Source organism: Cavia porcellus, unplaced genomic scaffold (genome assembly GCF_034190915.1).
Source record: "Cavia porcellus strain 051 isolate PalLab524CR breed Dunkin Hartley unplaced genomic scaffold, mCavPor4.1 scaffold_25, whole genome shotgun sequence".
In the NCBI taxonomy this organism is placed as follows: Eukaryota; Metazoa; Chordata; class Mammalia; order Rodentia; family Caviidae; genus Cavia; species Cavia porcellus.
This window is the reverse complement of record NW_026947508.1, coordinates 30,198,090-30,220,438: the sequence shown is the minus strand read 5'-3', so window position 1 is coordinate 30,220,438 and position 22,349 is coordinate 30,198,090. Positions and strand designations below refer to the sequence as shown.

Genomic DNA, 22,349 nt, shown 5'->3' with positions numbered 1-22,349 from the left:
TTGCCATATGGCTTTCTATTCATCAATGGATACTGGGAGAGGGGAAGGAAGATGTGGGGTACAGAGTCACATCCATCAGCAGTGCAGACTGAGGTTACACAGTGCTGACATCAGGAGATCAGAGAGGAAGGCTGCACAGAGGATCACAACTCTGAAGAAAGTGCAGAGAGGTGAAATATAGCCTTCAGTGTAGATGGAAGAAAGAGGGGCACAGAGGAGGAATGTCAGGGTCCTCATTGATTTTTAAACCACAGGTGAGGGGTTTCTTACAGGAGTCACAAGATGGGGATGCAGCCTGAAGGTCAACTTAGAAACTCCAGTTACAGCTACTATATGTGATGCCGAGAGCTTTAGCTTTAAATAAAACCTATACTTAAAGGTGTTGGGTCTTACAGAGTGACACCCTGGCTTCCTCAGATCAACAATATCCCTGAGGTAATAAAAGGAGGTAGAGAAACCACACAAAAGAGAGAACATACTAAAGGGAATGAGAGGACTAGAAAAGAAAGAAAGCAGAGAGGAAGAGGCAGGAAAGGGTACAGAAAAGAAGAGGAAAGACAAAAGAAAGGGACAAATTTTGGACCCATTTTTTATTCTTTGGCATCAATCCTGCCTGAGCTCCTAGATCATATTCAATTATACCAAAGATTTATCGTCCTTAAATATCTGCTTCAGAGAGACTGGGACCTTCCAACCCTGAATTTGGTTGCAGATAACCTTATGGAGGAGGTGCCCAAATGAAGAACTTTCTGCAGGAGTATAGGTCCATAGAAAGAGAGCAAATAGATATTCAGATATTTATCACATCACTGAGCAGCAATAGGACGAGGATTTGATGGACAGTTATGACCTCTGTTCTCCAGTGTCAGAAAGAAATAGGAGGTTTTAGTCTCCACAAGCATTTTCTTTCCAAACTTTTTACAGTCAAACAGAGCATTTAGACCTACTACTTTCTGAATTAAGGTGCACACCTCCACCAATACTTGTAATCGTTGGTAAATCTCGATAGGGTCAATTTCTTTCTGCTTGGGAAAATCCTCCAAGACCTCTACTATTCTCAAAGAGAGACACAGAGAAAGGGACAGAAAAGGAGGTCCTAGTATCAAGACAATGTTTTAAGAATCTCTTTTCCTTTCAGGAAAATAAGATCAAAATTCTGAATCAACACCAAGTTAAGGCAGGCAAACATTATGTTTCTTACAAGACCACAGCTCAACCTGGCCAGAGGCAAGAGTTCTAGGATCACTTTTCTAAAGAGATGGCCACTTGATACCCTTGTTGGTCACTCCTATGCAAGGCACCTTCAAAGGAAAATTGCTCTTAACCTTCCACTTTCAACTGCCTTGAAATATTTTTTTCTATCATGCTGTGGTCTGGTTTACAAGTGCAGATTCCTTTGCCGTATTTCACAGTGCAACAGCTGTGAAGAGCCTGGTGCCTTTGTGTACCATTATTTTTTGAGAACAAGTTGTACAAGGTCATTTTCTGAGTTCACCAAGCTTGGGTCCCAGTGTTGGTCCTGTAATCTGAAATCAACCAATCACCTTCCCCCATCCTCAAGCAATTACAGCACACAGGGGAATTTGTACCTCTCCTGTCTTGTACTCTGATATAACAAGCTTAGTATTCTGTTCTCAACCTTCCCACTGACCACAACCAGCAAAAATAAATAGAAGAATTGACAGGAGAGAATGGACAAGGGCTGGGTATAATGTTCAGAGGCTCTGAACCTACCTGGCATGCACGAGGCCATGAGTTCAGTTCCCAAAACCATTCAGCCCCCTCCAAATGCACAAAATCCAACAGTTATTCAACCACCATAGAGCACCAATGCAAAATACTATGGAACTCCCACTGTCACTGTTTCATCCTCATGATCCAAAGTTTCCCTCTGGTAGGTGGGAGATTTTTAAGTGAACTTTCACAAAGAAGTGGACAGGTGCTTCTCCTAGTGGTCATTCTCATGTACTGCAAGTACCTAGGAAGAGTATCTGAGATTTCTTCTATCAAACACACTGAAATATTTTATCTACCATCCTATTATATAGTTTAACTACTGTGGAAGTATCAGTACCTCGTAATATTGAATGTCTGACAACTTTATTCCTCGCGTGTATCGTTATTCCTTTTTCCCTGCTGGAAACTGGCTCATAAGGAAGAGAGTGGTGTAAGACCATTTGATTTCTTCATCAAGCTCGATCCCCATTGCTCTTCCCATCATTTGAATGGCATCTCTGATACACCTCATCCTGAGACAGTTATAGCAACCATCCTGTCCATTACAGCAGCTCTGCTTTCTGTCTGTACTCCACATCACAGGCTGGGTTTCTGCTCTCAACCTGACTCTCAATGCAACTGCTGACTAAACAACACACACACCCACACAGGCACATGCACACACATGCACAAATATCTAAAATCAAATCATTGTTCAAATATTACATCCTACAATGTAAAATAGGTACACATCAATGTTTTGTTAGTATCCAGAGTTACAACCTAAAATTATGTTTTTAACTAAAAGAAAATGAACATTTTGCTTTACACAAAACAATGAATTTCTTTTACTTATAATATAGTTTTTTTCCTATTGATGATTTTTCTGCAATAATTTTTGTATTTTTCTATTATTCTATCAAGATACTAGGCAGCTGTTCTAAGGGATACAAAAAGCACTTATTAAATTTTGCATTAATACAAATTCAGCATGGCCCTTGCACTACTCTGATGCCTGGACCAGAGGATCAAAGGGTAGGGCTGTTTGTACAAAGCTTATTAAGAAGAGACTGGAAGGTAATGGATGGTGCCTTCTCTCAGTGTCAGGACTCACTGCATGGAAGGAGTATTTCAAAGCTTGGACACATGGCAAATGCTGGCAACCCCTGAGGGATTTATGGAGAGACTCAGGGGCTACATTAGATGCTGTGGATTGCAATAGATAGGAGTATGTGGATTTAGCAATCTGCAGAACAGCATGATTGGCCAGTAGCATGACTGGCCAGTAGCTGATTTGGAGCTACCAAGTTCTTAACTCAGAATAACCACTGGATCCACCTAGTGGCTCACACATGACTTCAAGCCTGCGGAAGGTGTGATGACTGCTGGAAGCTGACCAGCTCAAGTTCCAACCTTATGGCCAGGAATCAGCCTGGCCTTCTTGGGAAATAAAGCTGAGGCTCCCCTAGACTAATCACAACCCTACTGTAAAGATATTGCTGGCTTTCTAGCATAAGTCAGCATGGATCTGGATTCTATCTGCACATTTTGTGTACCAGTGATAACAGAGACACATCTTGAAGTGGACAGTTGTCTTTTATTCTCTTCTTGACTTGTTCTTTTTTCTTTATTGTTTGACATTGTCCTTATATGAATGTAAACATGGTTTCTAGCTCTCCTGGGTTAGTGGTTCCATTCTGGTTTTTTTTTTTTCTTTTCTTTCTGCCTTCTCTTTCTCTCCTATAGTTTGCACCACTTTCATAAACATTGGATGATCCTCCTTTGTCCTGCAGTTTTGCATCTAATCTCTTTCTTTTGTTCTGTTTATCTATTCTCCCTAGCCCATCGCAGCTAAATTTTCTTACCTGGGGGTAAAATTGGTATATTGAAGACTTTCACTTCATATAAATAATCTAGTTCATTTTAGATTTTGTTATATAACCAAAAATCTAGTTCAGACAATTAAAGGTAGCAAATTACTGCATACCACAGTTTGTCATTTTCTAGGCTTTTTTGATCTTATTGTTATTGTTATTGACAAATATAGCACCTTAGCCAAGGTGACATAGTTCGGCTAACCAGCTGTTCTCCCTGTTATACCAAGACTGCGATTGCCTAAAGGTCATGTAATACACTGGGTCACTTTGGAAGAACCAGGTCCTGGATCAAGTAGGCAGCAACTTCTCATCCTCAATAAACTGAAGAGGTATAATTTTGCAATGCACACAAAATCCAAAATCTAGCTAAATATGGAAGACACTTCTCAGAAGTAGCCATTTCCTACCAGTTTTAAATAATAGCAGTCATGATACCCACCACAAGCAATTTGCAAGCATCATTCCCATAATTAAACTAAAAAAACCATAAAAAAAGAAAAGGTAGTTCATCAGGATGCAACCCCACACGCCCGGTTCACCAACAGGGGTAATGAGGTTGGGCAAACAAACAGCCACCTATGTAGAATCTCTGAAGTGCAAACAATAAAACAAATCAACAAAGATTTAGACAAAAATCAATTCAGATATAATTTCTTAAATAACTAAGTCATGGTGACCATAGTATAAAGACATCCTTAGTATTCTAGAGCAGATATACATGAAAAAAGAGAAGAGCATAGGAAATTGATGGACGCCATGAATGGCCAATATTGGAAAGAACAGGAATACAAAAACAGATTCAATGAGATAGCCAGGACATTAAAGATTCCACTGAAAATATTATCAGCAGAATAAAACAATGTGAGGACAGAATCTCACATATAGAAAACAGGAGAGTGGTTAGTGAAGATGAAAAAAATATTTCTTAAAAATATCTAGGGAGCACAAGAAGTACATTTAGCAGCTGCTACATGAAGCAGGGAAGGATAACATAAGAATGATTGGAGTCAGTTAAAAAAAAAAAGGAGCCAGCATACATATGTAAAAACTGCTCTTAGACATCATGCCAAAACAATTCCCTGCCAAGGAGAAGGAATTTGATATTCCTGTAAGTGATCCACATAGAGTTTCAACTACAATGAATAAAAAATAATAAAACTATACCCAGACATAGAAGCATCAAGATTCCAGAAATTCCACTCAAGAACAGAAAATTGTAAGCTGATAGACAAAAGAATCAAATAACCTATGAATGAAAGCCTATCACAATCATAGCTGACTTCTCAACACAAACCCTCAAGTCAAGGACAGTTTGGAGTGATGTATTTCAAACTCCCTCAAAAAACTTAAAAAAAATTAAAAATAAGCCTTCAGCCTACATTGATATCCCCTAGAAAACTATCTTTCAATATTGATGGAGAAATAAGATACTTCCTTGAAAAAGAACCCCTGACGAAATTCATGAGCACCTAACTAGCACTCCAAAATGTTCCGAAAGACATTCTAGAAAACAGATAACTGGAACTACAATTCCATGATCAACAACAGAATGAATCTACTGAGCAGGGCATGTAATAAAACAAAGTGGAGAAAAAGAGAGCCAACATCTGGAAAATAACATCACCAGGATGAATTTATATATACCACTTATAATCCTCAATGGTAATAATCTCAATTCACCAATGATACCTAACACTGGCAAAATGGATCAAGAAGCAAAATCCATCAATATGTTGCATACATGAAACACATTTAATTCTAAAAGAAATTCATGAACTGAGAGACAAAAGACAGAAAGCAATACTCCATACAGCATGAACCTTGGGGCCGGGGGAAGCAGGGGTAGCTATTCTATTTATAAAGTGAATTTCAAGCCAGACCTATCAACAATTAAGAGACACAAAAAATCATTACATACTTCTAATGGAATAATCCAAGAGGGAAAAATAACAATCATAAATATGGATTCAATAAACATTAGTGCCTCTAACTATATAAAACAAATATTAGTAGACAGGAAAAATCTAAAAGCATTATCACCGTCTCTTAGGGAATCAACACTCCATTGTTACAAAACAACAGCAACAACAACAACAACAACAACAACAACAAAAAACAGAACAACTAGACAATCAACGGTGAAATATTAGACCAGAAACAATCTTCTGAAGACATACTAGATGTCTACAGAAAGTTCCAACCCACAACATCAGAACGCATATTCTTCTCAGGTGCATACAGGTTGTTCCCTGAAATAGAAAACACATTCATTCAAAACAGGTGCTTAAGTAAATAAAAAGCATCTGAAATTATTCCTTGTATATTGTCAGCACATAGCCCAATGAAATTGAAAATCAATGGCCACCGAAACCAAAGAATTCATACACATCTGAAAATTAAATAATACCTTCCTGAACAACAATGGGTAACTGATAAGATTAAAGAAAAATCGTATGTTTGTACAACACAGTAATAATGTCAATAAAACATACTGAAACTTGTGAGACACTTTGAAAACAGTTCTATGAGAGAAATTTGTAATACCAAATGCATTTGTCAAGAAAACATAGCAAGGTCAAATAAATAACTTAATGTCAAAACTCAAGGTTCTGGAAAAAGCAGAGTGGGTCTACACCCAAGCTAACATGAAGCAGTAAATTATACCACAGAGCAGAAGCTAATGCAACAGAGACTAACAAAGCAATGCAAAGAACCAATGAATGGAAGAGTTGGTTCACTGAAAGATTAAATAAGATGGACAAATACCCAGCCAAATTTACCACAAAATTAAAGAAAGTTTCAAATCAAGACAATTAGAAATGAAAGGGTGGAATCACAACCGAACCACAGAAACCTAGATTATGTTTATCAATTTCAAGAAATTATATACCAGTAAAATAGAAACTTCAGAAAAATGGACATATTCCTTGACATATATGAATTTTCAAAGCTGAAAGAAGATTTAAAAATTATAAATAAGCCAATAGCAACCAATTAAATTGAAGACATTAGAGACCTACCAACAAAGAAAAGCCCAGGCCCTAATGGTCTGCTGCAGAATTCTATAAGAAATTTAGATAAGGCCTAATACCACTACTTCTTAAAACCTTTAATGAAATTGAAAGGGAAACAAAAATCCCAAATTCATTCCTGGAAGCAATTGCCCTGATACCAAAATGCAAGAAGGTCCTCCAAGAAAATGAGCTACATAAAGGCCAATCTCCCTAATGCACATAGATGCAAACATCTTCAGTAAGATACTAGTGAACAGAATGCAGTAAGTTATCAAGACTATGCAACATGATTAAGTAGGATTCATGCCAGGGAAGCAGGGGTGCTTCAACATATACAGCTCCAAAAATGTGATATATCATATTAACAGAACCAAGGACCAAAACCATACATTCATCTCAATAGATGCTACAAAAGCATTTGGAAAGGTCTAATAACCATTCATGATAAAAACACTACAGAAAATTGGGATAAACTTTATCTCAATCTAATAAAAAATTCTGTGACAAACCAATAGCCAACATCACACTGAATCAATGAAACTTGAAGGCTTTTTCTCTAAAATCAATAACAAGTCACAGATGTCCACTATCACCACTCCTATTCTATATAGTTCTGGAAACTTTAGGCAGAACAATTAAACAGGAGAAATAAGGAATAACAATAGGAAAGAAAGAAGTTAAATTGTCATTACTCAAACATGACATGATACTCTACCTGGAAGAACACTAAAGCGCCACCCAAAGACTTCTAGGCTTAATAACCAACTACAGTAGCCTACCTGAATGCAAAGTCAACACTCAAAAATCAATAGCCTTCCTATACAAGAATAACACACTCACCCAGAAAGAAATTAGAGAAACAACACCTTTCACAAGAGCATCCATAAAAAGGAAATACATAGGGACCCTTCTAAAGAAGGGAGTAAAAGACATTAACATTCAAAATCAGAATACTTTGGAAAAGGAAATTGAAGTAGATACCGAAAAATGGAGAAACATTGTCTTAGGTAGGAAAAACCAGTATAGTGAAAAAACGATATTCTCAAATTTAATACGTAGATAGGTGAAATGCCAATCAAATTTCCAACAACATGTCTCACAAGATTAGAGAAAACTACTAAAATTCATCTGGAGTCATAAGAGACCTAAAACAGCAAAATTAAAAAAAAAAAATGAGCAAGAAAGGCATCCAGGAGTCATCACAATCCCTGATTGAAATTATGCTACAAAGCTACTTGATGAAAACAGCATGGTGATAGAAAAAAAGGAGCTAAGGATCAATGAAACAGAACAGAAGATGCAGAAACAACTCCGAACACTGTCAGCCACATTATCTTTGAAAATGCCACCAAAGTGGTTCACCAGAAGAAAGACACTAATAAAAAAATGCCTGAAAAAACAGCTTTCCACATGCAGATGACTTAAACTAGATCAGTGTCTATCTCCATGCACTACACTCAAAATGAAAGGAATGAATGATCTAAATATTAAAACAGAAACACTAACTCTTCAGGAAGATAGAATATGTGAAACTCTTGAAGACAGATATAGGCAAAGATTTTATGAACAAGGTCCCAGTTACACAGGAATATCACAAAGAATCAACAACTGGAATTTCATTTTATTAAAAAGCATTTGCACATCAAGAAAAACCACCCACAGAATGAAGAGACAACCCACACAGTGGGAAAAAAATTGCCATCCATTTCTTAGAAAAGGACTATTTTATAGAATATATAAGGAGATATTTAATAAATTACATGCCCAAATGTAAAGATGCCCAATCCAAAAGTGGGATCTGAAATGAATAGATATTTCTCAGTTGACGAAGTACAATTGACAAATAGACATATGAAAAATTATTCAATGTCTCTGGTGATTCAAGAGATTAAAACAATGTTTAGATTCCATACACCGCAGAAAGGAAGAGTATCATCAAAAAATGAGCCCAAAACAAGTGCTGGTGGGGCTGTGGGATAAAAAGAAGATTTCTCCACTGTTGATGGGCTGTGAACTAACACAAGCACTGTGGAAAACAGTGTAAAGATTTCCCAAAAAACTAGGACAAGAGGATACATTCCACCTAGCTTTTTTCCATCTTCATATCTTCTCAAAAGAATTCAAATAATCATACCATAATAAGACATGAACACCCATGTTTAAAGCAGCACGCTTCATATTACTCAAGACTTGGAAGCAAAACAAATGTTCATCAACTGAGAAATGGGTAAAGGAGATGTGGGGGTTTATATAGTGCACTGCTGCTCTGCCATAAAGAAGCCTAAGCTTGAGACATTTCTATCTACATGAGTGCACACTGAGACCATCCTATTCAGTGAAATAAATTGAACACACAAGGGTACATACCACATTGTTTCTCCACCATGAGAGTGCAAAAGAGTAAGTGAGTAACAAAAAATATAACACATGTGAAATAGTAAGAAAATGTTCAAATGGGAAGGGGAACTAATAAGGGAAGGATAGAATAAAAATGATAAAAGAAGGAAAAATGGAAACAAAGCTTTAGTAAGTAAGGAAGGGATCAAGGATTGAGGAGAGTAGAGAGGAATGGAGATAAAAGAATCAACTTATATCATGTATGGAACCAATTCCCGATGAAGACTGTGATCAGCATGTATACTTAAAATTCACCAATAAATTTAATTAAATTATAAAATTTGAATAGTTTTCATTATATATCAAAATAAAAAATAATGTAGCTTGAAACTTACAAGAAAGAGAAAACAATAAAAATGAACTAATGCTTCTTCATTACTTTGGGATACACTGTGTTATCGACATGATTCACAACCTACTCACTGTCCATCACAACTGGAGACTTGGCCTCCATCTCCTGCAGGTCAAGTTGGAGCCTCCTCTACCATGATGGAAACATCTATTCAATTCACTTATACAGAAGCCAGGGCACCCTTCATAATGTATGATTTATAACACTTTTAAGAAAAGTGGTTTCATGGTCATGAATTTCTTTATGTCTCAAAATATCCAGTGGCAGTGTGCCAGGCACACATTTCCCACTCAAAATCAGCAGGGTGGAAGCTGAGGCTGCTGGAATTCATTACTGCGTGCAAGGTCCACAAGCTCTTCCCGCACTGTTAGATTCTCAACATAAACCTCCCTGATTGGGGTGGACCGCTGCCCTCCTGTGCTACTTGCCTGGGGAACAGCACAGCCAGTTGTTTGAGGTTGTGGAAAACAAAGACGGTGATGGCCCGAAAGAAGCAAATTGTGACTAAGGTCTGTATCTCCGAGGTACCTCAGCTGCCTACCAAACACAATTCATTAATAACCTTATCGATTGTAATGACCTTGAAAGACAAACACGGCAGAAGAACAGATGACCCAGAGTCTACAGTGTCAATAGAGAAGACTAAGCGGAAAGAGGCCATGAGTAACAAGGACCTGTGCTTCAGTGAATCCTGAATAAATAGGGGAGAATGAGGGTGACTTCGCAGGTTCCTCGTGTGCCTCGCAAATTCCTGGCATTTTATGAAATCTGGACAATAAATCAAATCACAAGAATGCAAAATGGACTTCAGTTTTAGACAGGCGAACTAGGAGGAATGCATCAAGTCCAAAAGAACATTTCACTGTGCATTATAATATTGTACAAACATATCTTTCCAAATTTAGAACAAATAAAGAAATTTCATGACAAAGTGCCATTAAAGAAATTCATGACCATGAAACCAGCACTACAAAAAGTGAGAAGTTCATCAAAAGGAAAAACAAAAATGAGAAACAGAAAAATAATGCAATGACAGGAATTATTATTTTTCATCAATAACTCACAATGTAAAAGCTTTTACAAATAACAATTTAAGGATCATAGACCACACATTCAGAGATTCTAGCAGTTCAAAAATAATTCAACCTGGCACATTTGCGCCTCCCTGTAGCCCAGTACTCAGGAAGCTGAGGCAGGAGGATTGCTGCATGTTCGAGGCCAGCCGGGGCTACAAAGTGAATTCAAGACCAGCATAAATTGCACAATGAAACGCTATCTCTAAAACACACACACAAAATAATTCAATTATAAGTAAAAATTAGAAATGACACAGAGCAAAAGGTCTGAACCAGAATTGGAAATGGAAAAACATATTGAAGAAATCAAAGAGTATTATATAGAAAAGTGAAACTAACAAAAAGCTATTAATCAACAATAATATTGATATTTCATGGTATTTTATAAGCAGTGTAAATTTAAAACTCATAATTGAAAATTTAGCGTTAGCACAGTAATATTATTGAAAATATGAGTATTGATTTCATTAATATGAGCTCCCATTTATTTCATTTAGCTAGATAATGTACTACAAATTCTAGAATCTGATTCAAATTTGGTCTAAGATTGCTGCCACAGCCAACAGTAACACACCCAAATTGCACACCCTTGAGCCTGGCTCAAGGACTATTGAATTTCCAAGGACAAGAATTTGAAAGCTGAATCAATGTGCCCATTATTTTCCATCAAGTTCTCATATCTTCTCTACATTTTTTGAAACTTTAAAACCCTGCTCTGTGTCTGTTCCCATAAATTCAAACCTTTTTTTCTTTCATGTTACTGGTTGCTCTTAACTCAGGTTAGACAGATGAAGCACAGAATCTAAAAATGAGGAGAAGGGGAAATACACTAAGGTATGCTATGTACATGTACCTACCACACACAATAAATGTGATCATTATACATTGCAAACATGCTAGTGTAACATTGTGTAACATTTCACAAAGAACAAAACAGAGCCTAGAAATGTCAAACATGAAATCACACCAACATTTCCGAGTATTTACAGAGAATATAAACACTCAGAAGACAAAGACACAAGCCAGGTTGCAGAAGTCTGTCATCATAGCATTCAGGGAGCCTAAGGCAAGAGGACAGCAAGTGCCATCCTAAACTGACAATCTTAGTGACTTAAGATTACTCTGTCTCATAAGATAAAAAAATAATATTCAAAGGTGCTGGGATACAGCTTAGTGTAAAGACTATGGGTTCAACCCCAAGGACAGAGAGTAAAAACACAAAGGAGAAGATGGAGGAGAAAAGCAGGGGGAAACATTTGGAGCTCTGCATTTAAAATGAGAGCAAACATGAGGAAATATCCAGTTTCCACAATTCTGAGGGCATAACTGTCATTTTAAAAATGCCATGGCCTTCAGGATTTCAGCACCAGGCTTCATCTCCCCGGCTTGGAGGAAGGAGTCTGAAATTGAAAATCTGCAGCAGGTCTGACCCAGCACCGCTCCCAGGATCATCCTGGCCAGAGCTGCTCACTCATTCACACTGCGCAGAGACAGGAAGAAACCTGGGTTCACTCTGATGTCCTCACACGTGGGCTCCTTTTCACACAAGCACTGCAGGTGCACAATGCTAGGACAATAAAACACATGATGACAAGGACTTAATGACCACTTAGAAACACAGCTATAAAATTATGCCTCCTCCATCCACACAGGACTTCAGGGGAATTTTTGCTTTAAGAAATATTTTTATTAATCTGATGTGTGTGTGTGTGTGTGTGTGTGTGTGTGTGTGTGGCATAGACACATCCACACCTTTGTATATGGATACATATTTGATAAAACAAGCACATGAATTAGATTTTATACTGAAATGTAAGTAAGTTGACAAAAAATCTCAATGGAAATAAATACAACAGAGTATTCATAATTTTTAAAACATACTTAACAAGAATTTTATATTCAACATAGAAGGCATAATTTCTTCAAAATTTCCACTTGATTTGCACAAGGTTATTTGGCATATGTCAGAAAACAACATATGGATTCTTTCAAAATGATTGTTTTTATCCAGTTTAGCCACCAAATACAGGAAAGAATATTCTTGACACACTTATCATCCTCACAGAGTTTACATGGAAACAGCCGTGGCTTGAGTCTTTACAGCCCCACTCCACCCTGCTCTGGCAGAAATCTCTGAAGATCACTGTAAGGTGTGGATTCCTTTGAAACTAGGGCGGAGGCTAAGCACCATGGGCTTTTCCTCCTAGACCATGATCTGATCATACATGTGCATCTCCCAGGATCTGGGTGCTGCCTTGGGTGACAGGAAGATGGTGCTCATGCTCCTGTCACAGGTGCAGACTTTCACATGGCAGTCCTCATGCCGACTGCTGCAGACAGCAGGGACTTTATCTCTTCAGGTTTCCTCCAAACACAGGACAGTTTCTACCACCAGCTCACAGGAGAGGTCCCCGCCTGCCCCTTCACTCTTTCCACACCACTGCACCCACCAGGGCATTTGCATCTTGCTCCTCAGAGAGGAACTGCCTATGCCAGTCTGAGATAAGAGCTCCGCTGTCACCTCGCCCTGGGGAATGAGGACTCTGAGTCCACCTTCTCAACATGAGCTCCCTGCTCAGCTGCTGGGGCTGCTGATGCTCTGCCTGCCTGGTAAGGACACCTGGAGGTTAGGGAGAGATGGGCTGAGAGCTGGGCTCTGGATGCCCCTCCTTCCCAGATGTGCTTAGAACATGTTGACATGGCCTGGTTTGCAGCATGAAGAGGGGAGGAGGATCTAGTCTGCGGAGTGAGGAGGATTCCTAGGGAACAAGAACTCTATCCTCTGCTGACGATTTTACACAAAAAAGAGAGATGCTGCAGGAGAAGTCTATGGGCTCCTTTGTGGCTGCTATTCTAGGACCCCATTCTTCAAACTGAATGCTTTTGTACACAAATCAGAATGACAAAAATAATTCAGACTGATAGATATGAAAAAAGGAAAACAATGAACATGGCTCAAGATATTTGTTTATGATATCGCACTTCTCCTTCATCACTTTAGGATCCTCGGGAGATGTTCTGATGACCCAGACCCCACACTCTTTGTCCGTCTCCCTAGGAGAGCCGGCCACTATCTCCTGCAGGTCCAGTCAGAGCCTCCTGTATAGTAATGGATTAACATATTTTAATTGGCTTGTGCAGAAGCCAGGCCAGGTTCCAAGGCTCATCATTTATGAGGTTTCCAAAAGAGACTCTTGGGTCTCTGACAGGTTCAGTGGCAGTGGGTCATGGACAGATTTCACACTCAAAATCAGCAGGGTGGAGGCTGAGAATGCTGGGGTTTATTACTGTCAGCAAGGTACACATGTTCCTCCCACAGTGCTACAGCCCCGGACACAAACCTCCCTGCCTGGGGAGGCCCAGCTGCCCTTCTGCACTGCCGCTGGTGAGCAGCACAGCACAGACTTCTCTGTGTGAGAGGAAGGGGCTGAAGAATCAGAACAACAAGTTGCAACTGAGGCCTCTGCCCTGGAGGAAGATTGAGGAAGACAACAGTGTAACAAGAATATGTTCTTTGCTGAGGGATCTGACACAGAGGGAGAAGGATGCAACTGAGCACTACAGTTTCTTTAGGCCTTTAAAATTCTGTTCCTTTGTGAAAATTAATAAAACCAAAAGAAACACATAAACATGAATTTAGCCAAAAATTATTAATAAAATGGAAATGGCTTAAAAGGTTAGTACTTTATCTTTCACTGTCCTTTCTCTCTCTCTCTCTCTCTCTCTCTCTCTCTCTCTCTCTCTCTCTCTCTCTCTCTTTTTGGTCTTTTTTGTTTTTATTGGTACCAGGGATCGAACTCATGACTGACTGCTTGCAAGCAGGCACTTATGCCACTGAGCTAAATCCCCAGTCCCCTTTCACTGCCCTCTTATCATGTTACCCAGGAGGGAATTAACAGCCATACATTGTCTTCTCAGGATGCCCGTCACTCCTGGAGATCTGCTCCCAGCTCACAAGGCCAGAGGGGACAGATCACATCTGGGCTACCAAGTGTGGTTCCATTGGCCCTACATGGATCCTGATGCCGGGCTCTCAGTTGTTACAGACTCCAAGATTAATAAAGTTTTCAGCTCAAAAATAAAATTTGGGTGACGCCACATCTTTCTGATCAATGCAGCAAGGGAAAGGTGGACATCCAAAGTGGGGCTCTGCATCATTGTGCACTGGATCTAACCAGAGAAGTTGGAGGGTGTTCATTTGGTGATATGCAGGCATATAGCAACCATGGGATAGGAGCAAATGAGTCCTGTGAGAAAATTTCTCACAGCATTTCATAACAATGGGAAATGGAATTTATAAATGTTTGTTCCTTTGTTGTGCATTATTACTCACTAAGACACAGAAGAGTTTAGTCACTACAAGATTCTTTCTAAGATTTTTACAAGCTAACAGGAAGTTGCATCCTACTACTTCTAGGATTAAACAGCCATCAATACAACCTATCCTTGTGACACTTGATAAATCTCTAGGCCCCAGTATCTTCCTTATTGTTAAAATCCCTCAAGATATCTGCTTCCCCAAAATTAAAAGTAGACTGAGAGAAAGCGACAAGTTTGTTTTTAAATTATTTTTAAAGAGAATAAAACAGAACAAAACCAATGAAAATAAACCAGTGTAAGTGATACAACATTTTAATACATTACAAAATCAGCAATAATTAACAGAATGCCTTTTGTTGTCTTCAAAATAGCTGAAGAGATCTTTGGACATAGTAAAAATCAAACAGAACAGAGTAAAATACAAACAATAAAAACAAAACAATAAATGCAATAAAGAAATTCAAAACAAGCCAATAGTAAATCCAAAATTGCTACCATAATACATACTGCTGTCTTTGAAACAGCTGCTCTTGCCATCCGACTTAACATAATCAAAAAAAAAAAAAAAAAGAGAGAGAGAATAAAACCTAACCCAACAAAAGAATGGAAATAATATATGACTTTCAAAACTAGACCATAGAGAATCAACAATGGATGGAACCCTCAGAAGGAGATCCTCTCTAGCTGTCACCTTGTGTACAGCTATCCCCTGAACCTACGATCAGACCACTGGCCCTATATCTGCAATATCAGTGAAACATCAAAGCACCACAGGCATCCAATTGCATTTCACATTGATAGCTATCATGACAGCCTGTGTTTCTGGGTTGGGGAAATTGTGGGGGGTGCACTGATACTTCTTGTTTGTCATCCTGCAAGCTGGAAGGGGCTGAGGACTGACTGTCCACAGACCAGTGGCAGCCTGCAAGGCACTGGTTCTCAGATGGTGCTTGTTTCCTGGTGTGGCCTTTCAAAAATGAAGAGTTTGATAATGGGACAATAATATCTGTTCTAAAAGTTGGCCTTTGGGCCCTACTTCCAAAGTAATATTAAAAGTCCCATTCACCTCCTCTGATACTTTTATCCATGTCTGAATGTGCTCACATGTCAGAGCTTTGACCCATCAGTAGATGTATTGAAAGGCGGACAGATTCTGGTCATATTTTAAAATTAGAGCAAATAAGCTTTACAGACATATTGAATGTGAGATGAGAGAGAAAAGTAAAAGGAGGATAAGTGTCATGTACTTGAATGAGTCACAAGAGAGTTTGTGTTGATGTCTATGGGAGACTGCCAAGCTGTGCTCTCCAGAGAAACAAGCCCCTTTGCCTGTCCTTCAACTCTATTCATTGAGATATGCTGAGCTGGTTATATGGAGCTGGTGGTTTCCTTATCCAGCTAGAAGAATGAGATCAAGCCCAGGTAATCATTACCCACAGTGTTGACACCTGGAATGGGGGCTCCAGGAGTGGCCTCTGCAATTCCAGGGCTAACACATAAGACAGTATCTCAGCAGAAGCATTGGGACTAAGGAAGAATTACACCATCCAAGAAGGAAAGGTTCCAGATTTGCAAGCATCAAATATCCTGTCTAATTGGAGAGCCTCTGTGGCTGGTACAGCCAATGCCTGCAAAGTGTCTCTTTCTAAACGCTCAGCCATGACCCCGACCCACATCTCTGATTGATACTGACAAAAGCCATGAACTTTTGGAATTCATGGCCTCTAGTTCCATGAATAACATTGGTTCCCAGAGCTCCTGAACTGTAGGATTTTCTCTCTTTGTCATTATCTTGCACCAGTGTGCTGTATTGCCAGGTGGAACTGCCTGATAAACTCCACAGGAGATTAATAAATGTACATGGAGTGGCAATAGGCATGAGGAGTGGAACTTCAGAATTTCAAGATGCCATCAGTCTTCCAATCTTCAGTGTTCTAGGGACAGATGAATTGTGAGATTCTGGAGGTCAGGGATTCAGTCTTAGCTGCAGTCTCATCAGGCAATGAATATTCACAGAAGAAGGCAGCCTGGGTCCTGCAATGTAACCCAAAATGCAGAAGTCAAAACAGGAGTTAAAACCTGCACTGGAAACTATAGATGAGGGCTAATGATGTAAGTATTAAAGGAAAGCAGGGAAGATTCCTTTTCAGCTCCCAAAGAGTGATATAAGCCTTAAATGTAAAGGAAAACTGCATTTCTTTGAGTTTTCTCTTTCTACCTAGTTCACTAAGAGGATGTCAGTTATGCTTATATCTTTTCTCTAAATTAAGGAGAACTTAAATAAATGTCTGAATTATGATATTAGTTATTGAGATCTTTCTATTTGAAGGCTCCTGTAACATGCTCACTTATAAATACGTTTGCTGGACACATACTTTCTGGTGGGTTCTGCTTCCATTTTCACTATTCAGTTGGTATGTTTTCTATTTTTTGTTTTTTTTTTTGTTTGTTTTTCTTGCCTTCCCATGATGTTTTTTCAATGATCAACTACTTCTTTCTTTAAAAGTGCATCATTGAGGTCTATTCCAGCTGCAGTCCTGAGGAGTCAGGGAAGGGAAATTGCCCAACAACTAGAAAGGCGGCTTTTGGCGGGGTTCCCCATCCAAGTTCAAGAACAGGAACAGGACTCTGGAGTTCTGGGCCTGCCAGCCTCAACAATTCCAGAGGCTGGGCAGCCTGGGGTGAGTGTGCCCACACCATCCCCTGAGCCCAGCTAGTTTGGGATCCTAGCTTGGCCCCGGACAGGGAACTTTACTGCTTCCTGTGGCACTGGACCAGCTCAGTGCATCTTGAGCTGACCTGCCCCGCCCCCAGTGACCCTTTCTCAATCTGGGGACCTGGGTGGCCAAAGGCCCAGGACCTGAGGGAATAGAAGAGGATTTCCAACAGGCCCGGGGGAAGCCTTGCAATAACACTTGAAACACAGAAATATAGGAAAATGACAAAACAAAAGACCAAAATACAATCTGAAAAATCCAGCCCATCCCAAGAAACCCTAGGAGCAATGTACACAGAAGAAAATATATGCCATACACCTGAAATAGCTGAAATAATAGCAACTTAAGTAAAGAAGCAACTCCGGGAAGCTTTAAAGGAATTTAAAGTAGAAATAATCTCCTGAGTAAAAGAAAAAATGACCAGATGCAGATGTCTTTGTAAAACCTCAGAGTCAAAACTGATGATGAAGAACCTGATGCCTCCCATGTACTATTATTTCCTCATAATAAATTATGCAAGGTCACCTGCTCAGTTCATAGAGCTTGATTTCCAGTGCTCTTCCCCTCATTGAACCCATCATCTCACCTACAGACCAGTGACAGCGTGGCTTTACTCTCTCACAGCTTTGATGGGACTCTCAAACTGACCCCTTTCCACGTGACCACCTCAGATACCCTCCAGGGCCATGTCAGTCACTGGCTCAAATTACTCTGAGATGGTAAAACCTTGATTCAATGGTGACATTCTGACGTTTAGAATATTGCTTTAAACTATGGGCTGTAGCTGTGTAATATCTATTAAAAGGAACAGTAGATATGAGAAGGATATTTTATGATCATTCTGAACAGTAGTACAATTTTTCATTGTATGTTAAAATCAAGAGAAATCTTTCTTCAAGAAAGGTTTTGATAAATCCAGAATGTGTGTGTTTGTGGGCAACTGTGTGTATACATTTCTACAAGGAAACAGGCATCCTTAGAAATTTACAAATTTCAAAACCTATTCACAAGCAAATTCACATCCACTATGTAGGGCATATATTTTTTTCCTTTTCCCTTTTGCGTTCCATGGAGAAGCAAATTTACAACTTGAAGATAAATATTTTACTCTGTATCATACTTCTTTTAACTTTGGTGCTTTTATATCATTTAATTTCTAGATCATATAAAATATTTTTCTAATACTTATAAATATAAGATGATGAGAGTTTACCTGCTCCTATCAGATCTTACATTTAAAAAAATATTAAGATGAGTTCTCATGAAGTGAGAATTTCTTTGTTCCCAAGGCTAAGAAGCACGAGCCTTCCCCTCCCAGAAACTGATCTGCACACGCCCCCATATCCTGGGGACTTCAGTCCTGTCTGGGATGGGCACAGCCCTGAATATTCTGTACCTGATGGAGACTCGGACACAGCATGGACTGTAGCTCTATTGTTTTCCTCCCAATGCAGAGATATTTTATACCACTGGGCTCACATGAGAAGCCTCCCACCATGCTGGTCTCTCTTTCTACACCACTGCACCCACCATGGAATTTGCATTTTGTCCCCAGGGAGGACCTTCCCAAGAAAGTTTCAGATATAAGCTGGCTCTAGCTTTCCCTTAACTGATCAGGACTCTTCAGTTCAGTTTCATGAAATGAGGCTTGCTTTTCAGCTCCTGGGGCTGCTACTGTTCTGGATCACTGGTAAGGACACAGGGATATCAGGAGGGGCATGAGGTGAGAGGGAGAGCCTCGGGGTCCCACTGCCACTCAAATGATTTCTGTCCACACCTGAGATGTGCAGCCCTCACTTGAACCATGGGTGTGTGAGGTTAGATCAGAGTGAAGAAAATTCTTAAAGGACTCAGGACCTGACCTATCAGGAAGACTTCCAAAAAAGAAAGAGAGGGTTGCTCATACCAATTCTAGAGGGATTCTTGTGATTCTTGTGATTAGAAAAAAATATATATATATATATATATTATATATATAAAGTATATATTTATATATATTTATATATATATATATATATATATATATATATATATATATAAAGTATATGACAATACTTTAGCTTGATAATGGCAGGAAAGAGAAAACCATGATAGTTGATTCATGATTTTGCATTTCTCTTTCACCATTTTAGGATCCACAGGAGATGTGATGACACAGACCCCACAATCTCTCTCCATCTCTCCGGGAGAGCAGCCTCCATCTCCTGCAGGTCCAGTGAGAGCCTCTTGCATAGTGATGGAAACACCTATTTGAGCTAGATGTTGCACAAGCCAGGCCAGGCTCCTCAGGGCATGATTTATAAAGTTTCCAGCTGGTTTCCTGGCATCTCAGACAGGTTCAGTGGCAGTGCCTCAGGGACAGATTTCACACTAAAAATCAGCAAGGTGGAGGCTGAGGACACTGGAGTTTATTATTGTTTACAAGATACAAAACATCCTACCACAGTGACACAGCCCTAAACAAAAACCTCCCAGCCAAGAGATGCCCAGCTGCCCTCCTGCACTGCTCTCTGGGGAGCAGCACAGCACAGACTGCGCTGTGTGAGAGAGAGAGGTTGAAGAACAAGTTGCAGCTGAGGCCTCTGTCCAGTAGTAAGAGTGAAGGAAACAACAGAGCAGCTGGGATGTGTGCTCTGCTGAGTGTCTGGCACAGAGGTAGAAGGATGGAGAAGACTCCCTTGGGGATATCATGAGTATGCATGTCCCCTCAGCCTGTCTGTCACTCCTGCAGAGCCATCCCCCTGTCCTGAGACTCAGTGGATCATCTGGAAGTGATGCATCATGCAGATCTCTTGGTCTTACTGCCTCCATGAAGATTAAAGCTCTTGGACAAAACAAACTTCAGTCCTGTCACATCTCTCATCAATGTAGCACAGCATATGTGAGCAGCCAAATTGTGATTCTGCCTCATTATATACTGCGGATGACCTGAGAGAAGCTGAAGAATCTTCATTTGGTGATACCCGGAAATAAAGCTATCATGCGATGATGGCAAACAACTTGTCAGAAAATGCTTCATAACACTTAGCAGCAAGTACACAAGGGTTTTTTTGGGCCATTTTTGCTTCCATTCTTCAGTACCACTCACAAAGACATATGCAGCTTTATTCTCCATAAAGATCTTTCTTTCCATACTTTTTACAAGCAAACAAGACATGCAGACTAATTTCTGTCAAAATTAAGGCATTCATCTCACAACACCACCCATCTTCCTAAGTATCATTAGCCTCCATTTCTTTCTTTTCGAGAAAATTCTACAGGGCCACTTCTTTTCAGAGAGAAAGAGGGAGAGGGAGGAAGGGGGAAAGAGAAACAGAGACAGAGACACACAGAGAGACGCACCAAGAAAAGGGGAAAAAAAGGAGATCCTATAGAGCCAAGACAAAGTTTTAAAAATGATTCTCTTTCTCAAATGTAAAATTAAACTGCTGAATGAACATCAAAATAACTTCTAGGACAGGATATTATAAATGGCCAAAACATTGTGTCTTTTAGGCGGTCACAGCTCTTTTGGGGAAGGGGCCAGATTTCAAACATTACTTTTATAAGAGTTGACCCCACCCTGCCATGTGTTTGTCAGTCCTATGAAGGGCAAGGAAAGTTACTAACATTCCCCTTTCAATTACCTTGAAACGTTTTCTTCTACCATGCTGTTGCTATAGCAAACTCAAACACGGCAGCAACACAAGATCCAGAGATAGATTTGTTTGTGTTTTGGGGCAGCGACAAGAAATCAGTTCTTATAAAAATGTGAGATCCAAAGGCTCAGGGAGAGAGGCTTTTGTGAGGTTACAAAGGGGAAGTACAGAGGTAGGGCACTTGGCTGTCTTTGATTGGTCCCTCAATATGTGTCATACTGACCACCTGGGCATCACAGTGACCTGCCTATTCTGAGAAACAAAAGTATCAGGAACTGTAGCAGGCACTGCTATCTGGGCAACAAACAGAAACTCAAGCTGTGGGTATGTGGGCTTTTTCTGCTACACTGTGATCTGCTTTAAAAAGTGCAGATCTCTTTGCAGTATCTCACAGCACTGAAGCAGTGAAGAATCACATACCACGGGTGTACCATTATTTCCGCAGAATAAGTTTTGCAAGATCACTTGCTTAGTTCATCGAACTTCATTCCCAGTGTTCTTCCTCTGATTTGAATCCATCCTCTTTCCTACCCCCATCATCAGGCATCTATAGCACACAAGCCATTCTGTACACTGCAACAACTCTCTTCTCATACCTGATATCACAAGCTTATTATTCTCCTCTCATCAGCCCACTGGCCACACCCCATTAAAAAATCAATACCAGAACATGCATGAAATCAAAATAGATATACTGTCAGACAGTAGAAAGCAGGCAGGGAAGAACACACTGGATCTACTTGCAGCTCAGGAAAATCCCAATTTCAGGCTGTAGGTGTAATTCACAGCAGTGATTAACTAGCAATGCAGTGCAGAGGTCCTGAGGTCTGTCTCAAACACACCACAATAAAACAAAAGAAGCTAGGTAAGAAAAAAGAACGAAAGAAAAGGAGAGAGAGAGAGAGAGAGAGAGAGAGAGAGAGAGAGAGAGAGCGAGTCTAATGTAGATCCATAGCCAGACCAGTGTTCCCTGAATCTGTGTGCATGGATCATCGCGACATGAGGAGTTTTCAGAGTCCTGCCCCAGAATCCAAGGATGGCAGCCAAGCATGGGGATAGGGACCGTGACAGTAAATCAGGGCTAAGAGATCGCTGCATATTTTAGGCAGAGAGTTAGTTTGATATGAGATTTTTTTCTTTTGTTTTGGGGAGAAAAGAGTTTTTATCATTATTATTCTGTGTTTTACATGAGAGTTGGATCATATCTAACTTCAAATAAAAAATCACGTCATTGGGGAAAAT

At 39.7% G+C, this 22,349-nt stretch overlaps 1 long non-coding RNA gene and 1 gene segment (V, D, J or C); one reads left to right on the top strand and one right to left on the bottom strand.

Moving 5' to 3' along the window:
- Nucleotides 1–13,002: 13,002 nt before the first annotated feature.
- On the top strand, nt 13,003–14,103 carry LOC134473014 (immunoglobulin kappa variable 2-30-like). The segment is given in 2 exon segments: nt 13,003–13,042; nt 13,434–14,103. Coding segments are annotated over 2 exon segments (432 nt in total).
- A 945-nt stretch (nt 14,104–15,048) lies between these two features.
- The window catches only part of LOC134473012 (uncharacterized), a 38,290-nt gene continuing 30,989 nt past the window's right edge, over nt 15,049–22,349 (bottom strand). The window contains exon 2 of the long non-coding RNA XR_010043097.1: nt 15,049–16,786. This is a non-coding gene — a long non-coding RNA (uncharacterized LOC134473012). The remainder of the gene's footprint in view (nt 16,787–22,349) is intronic.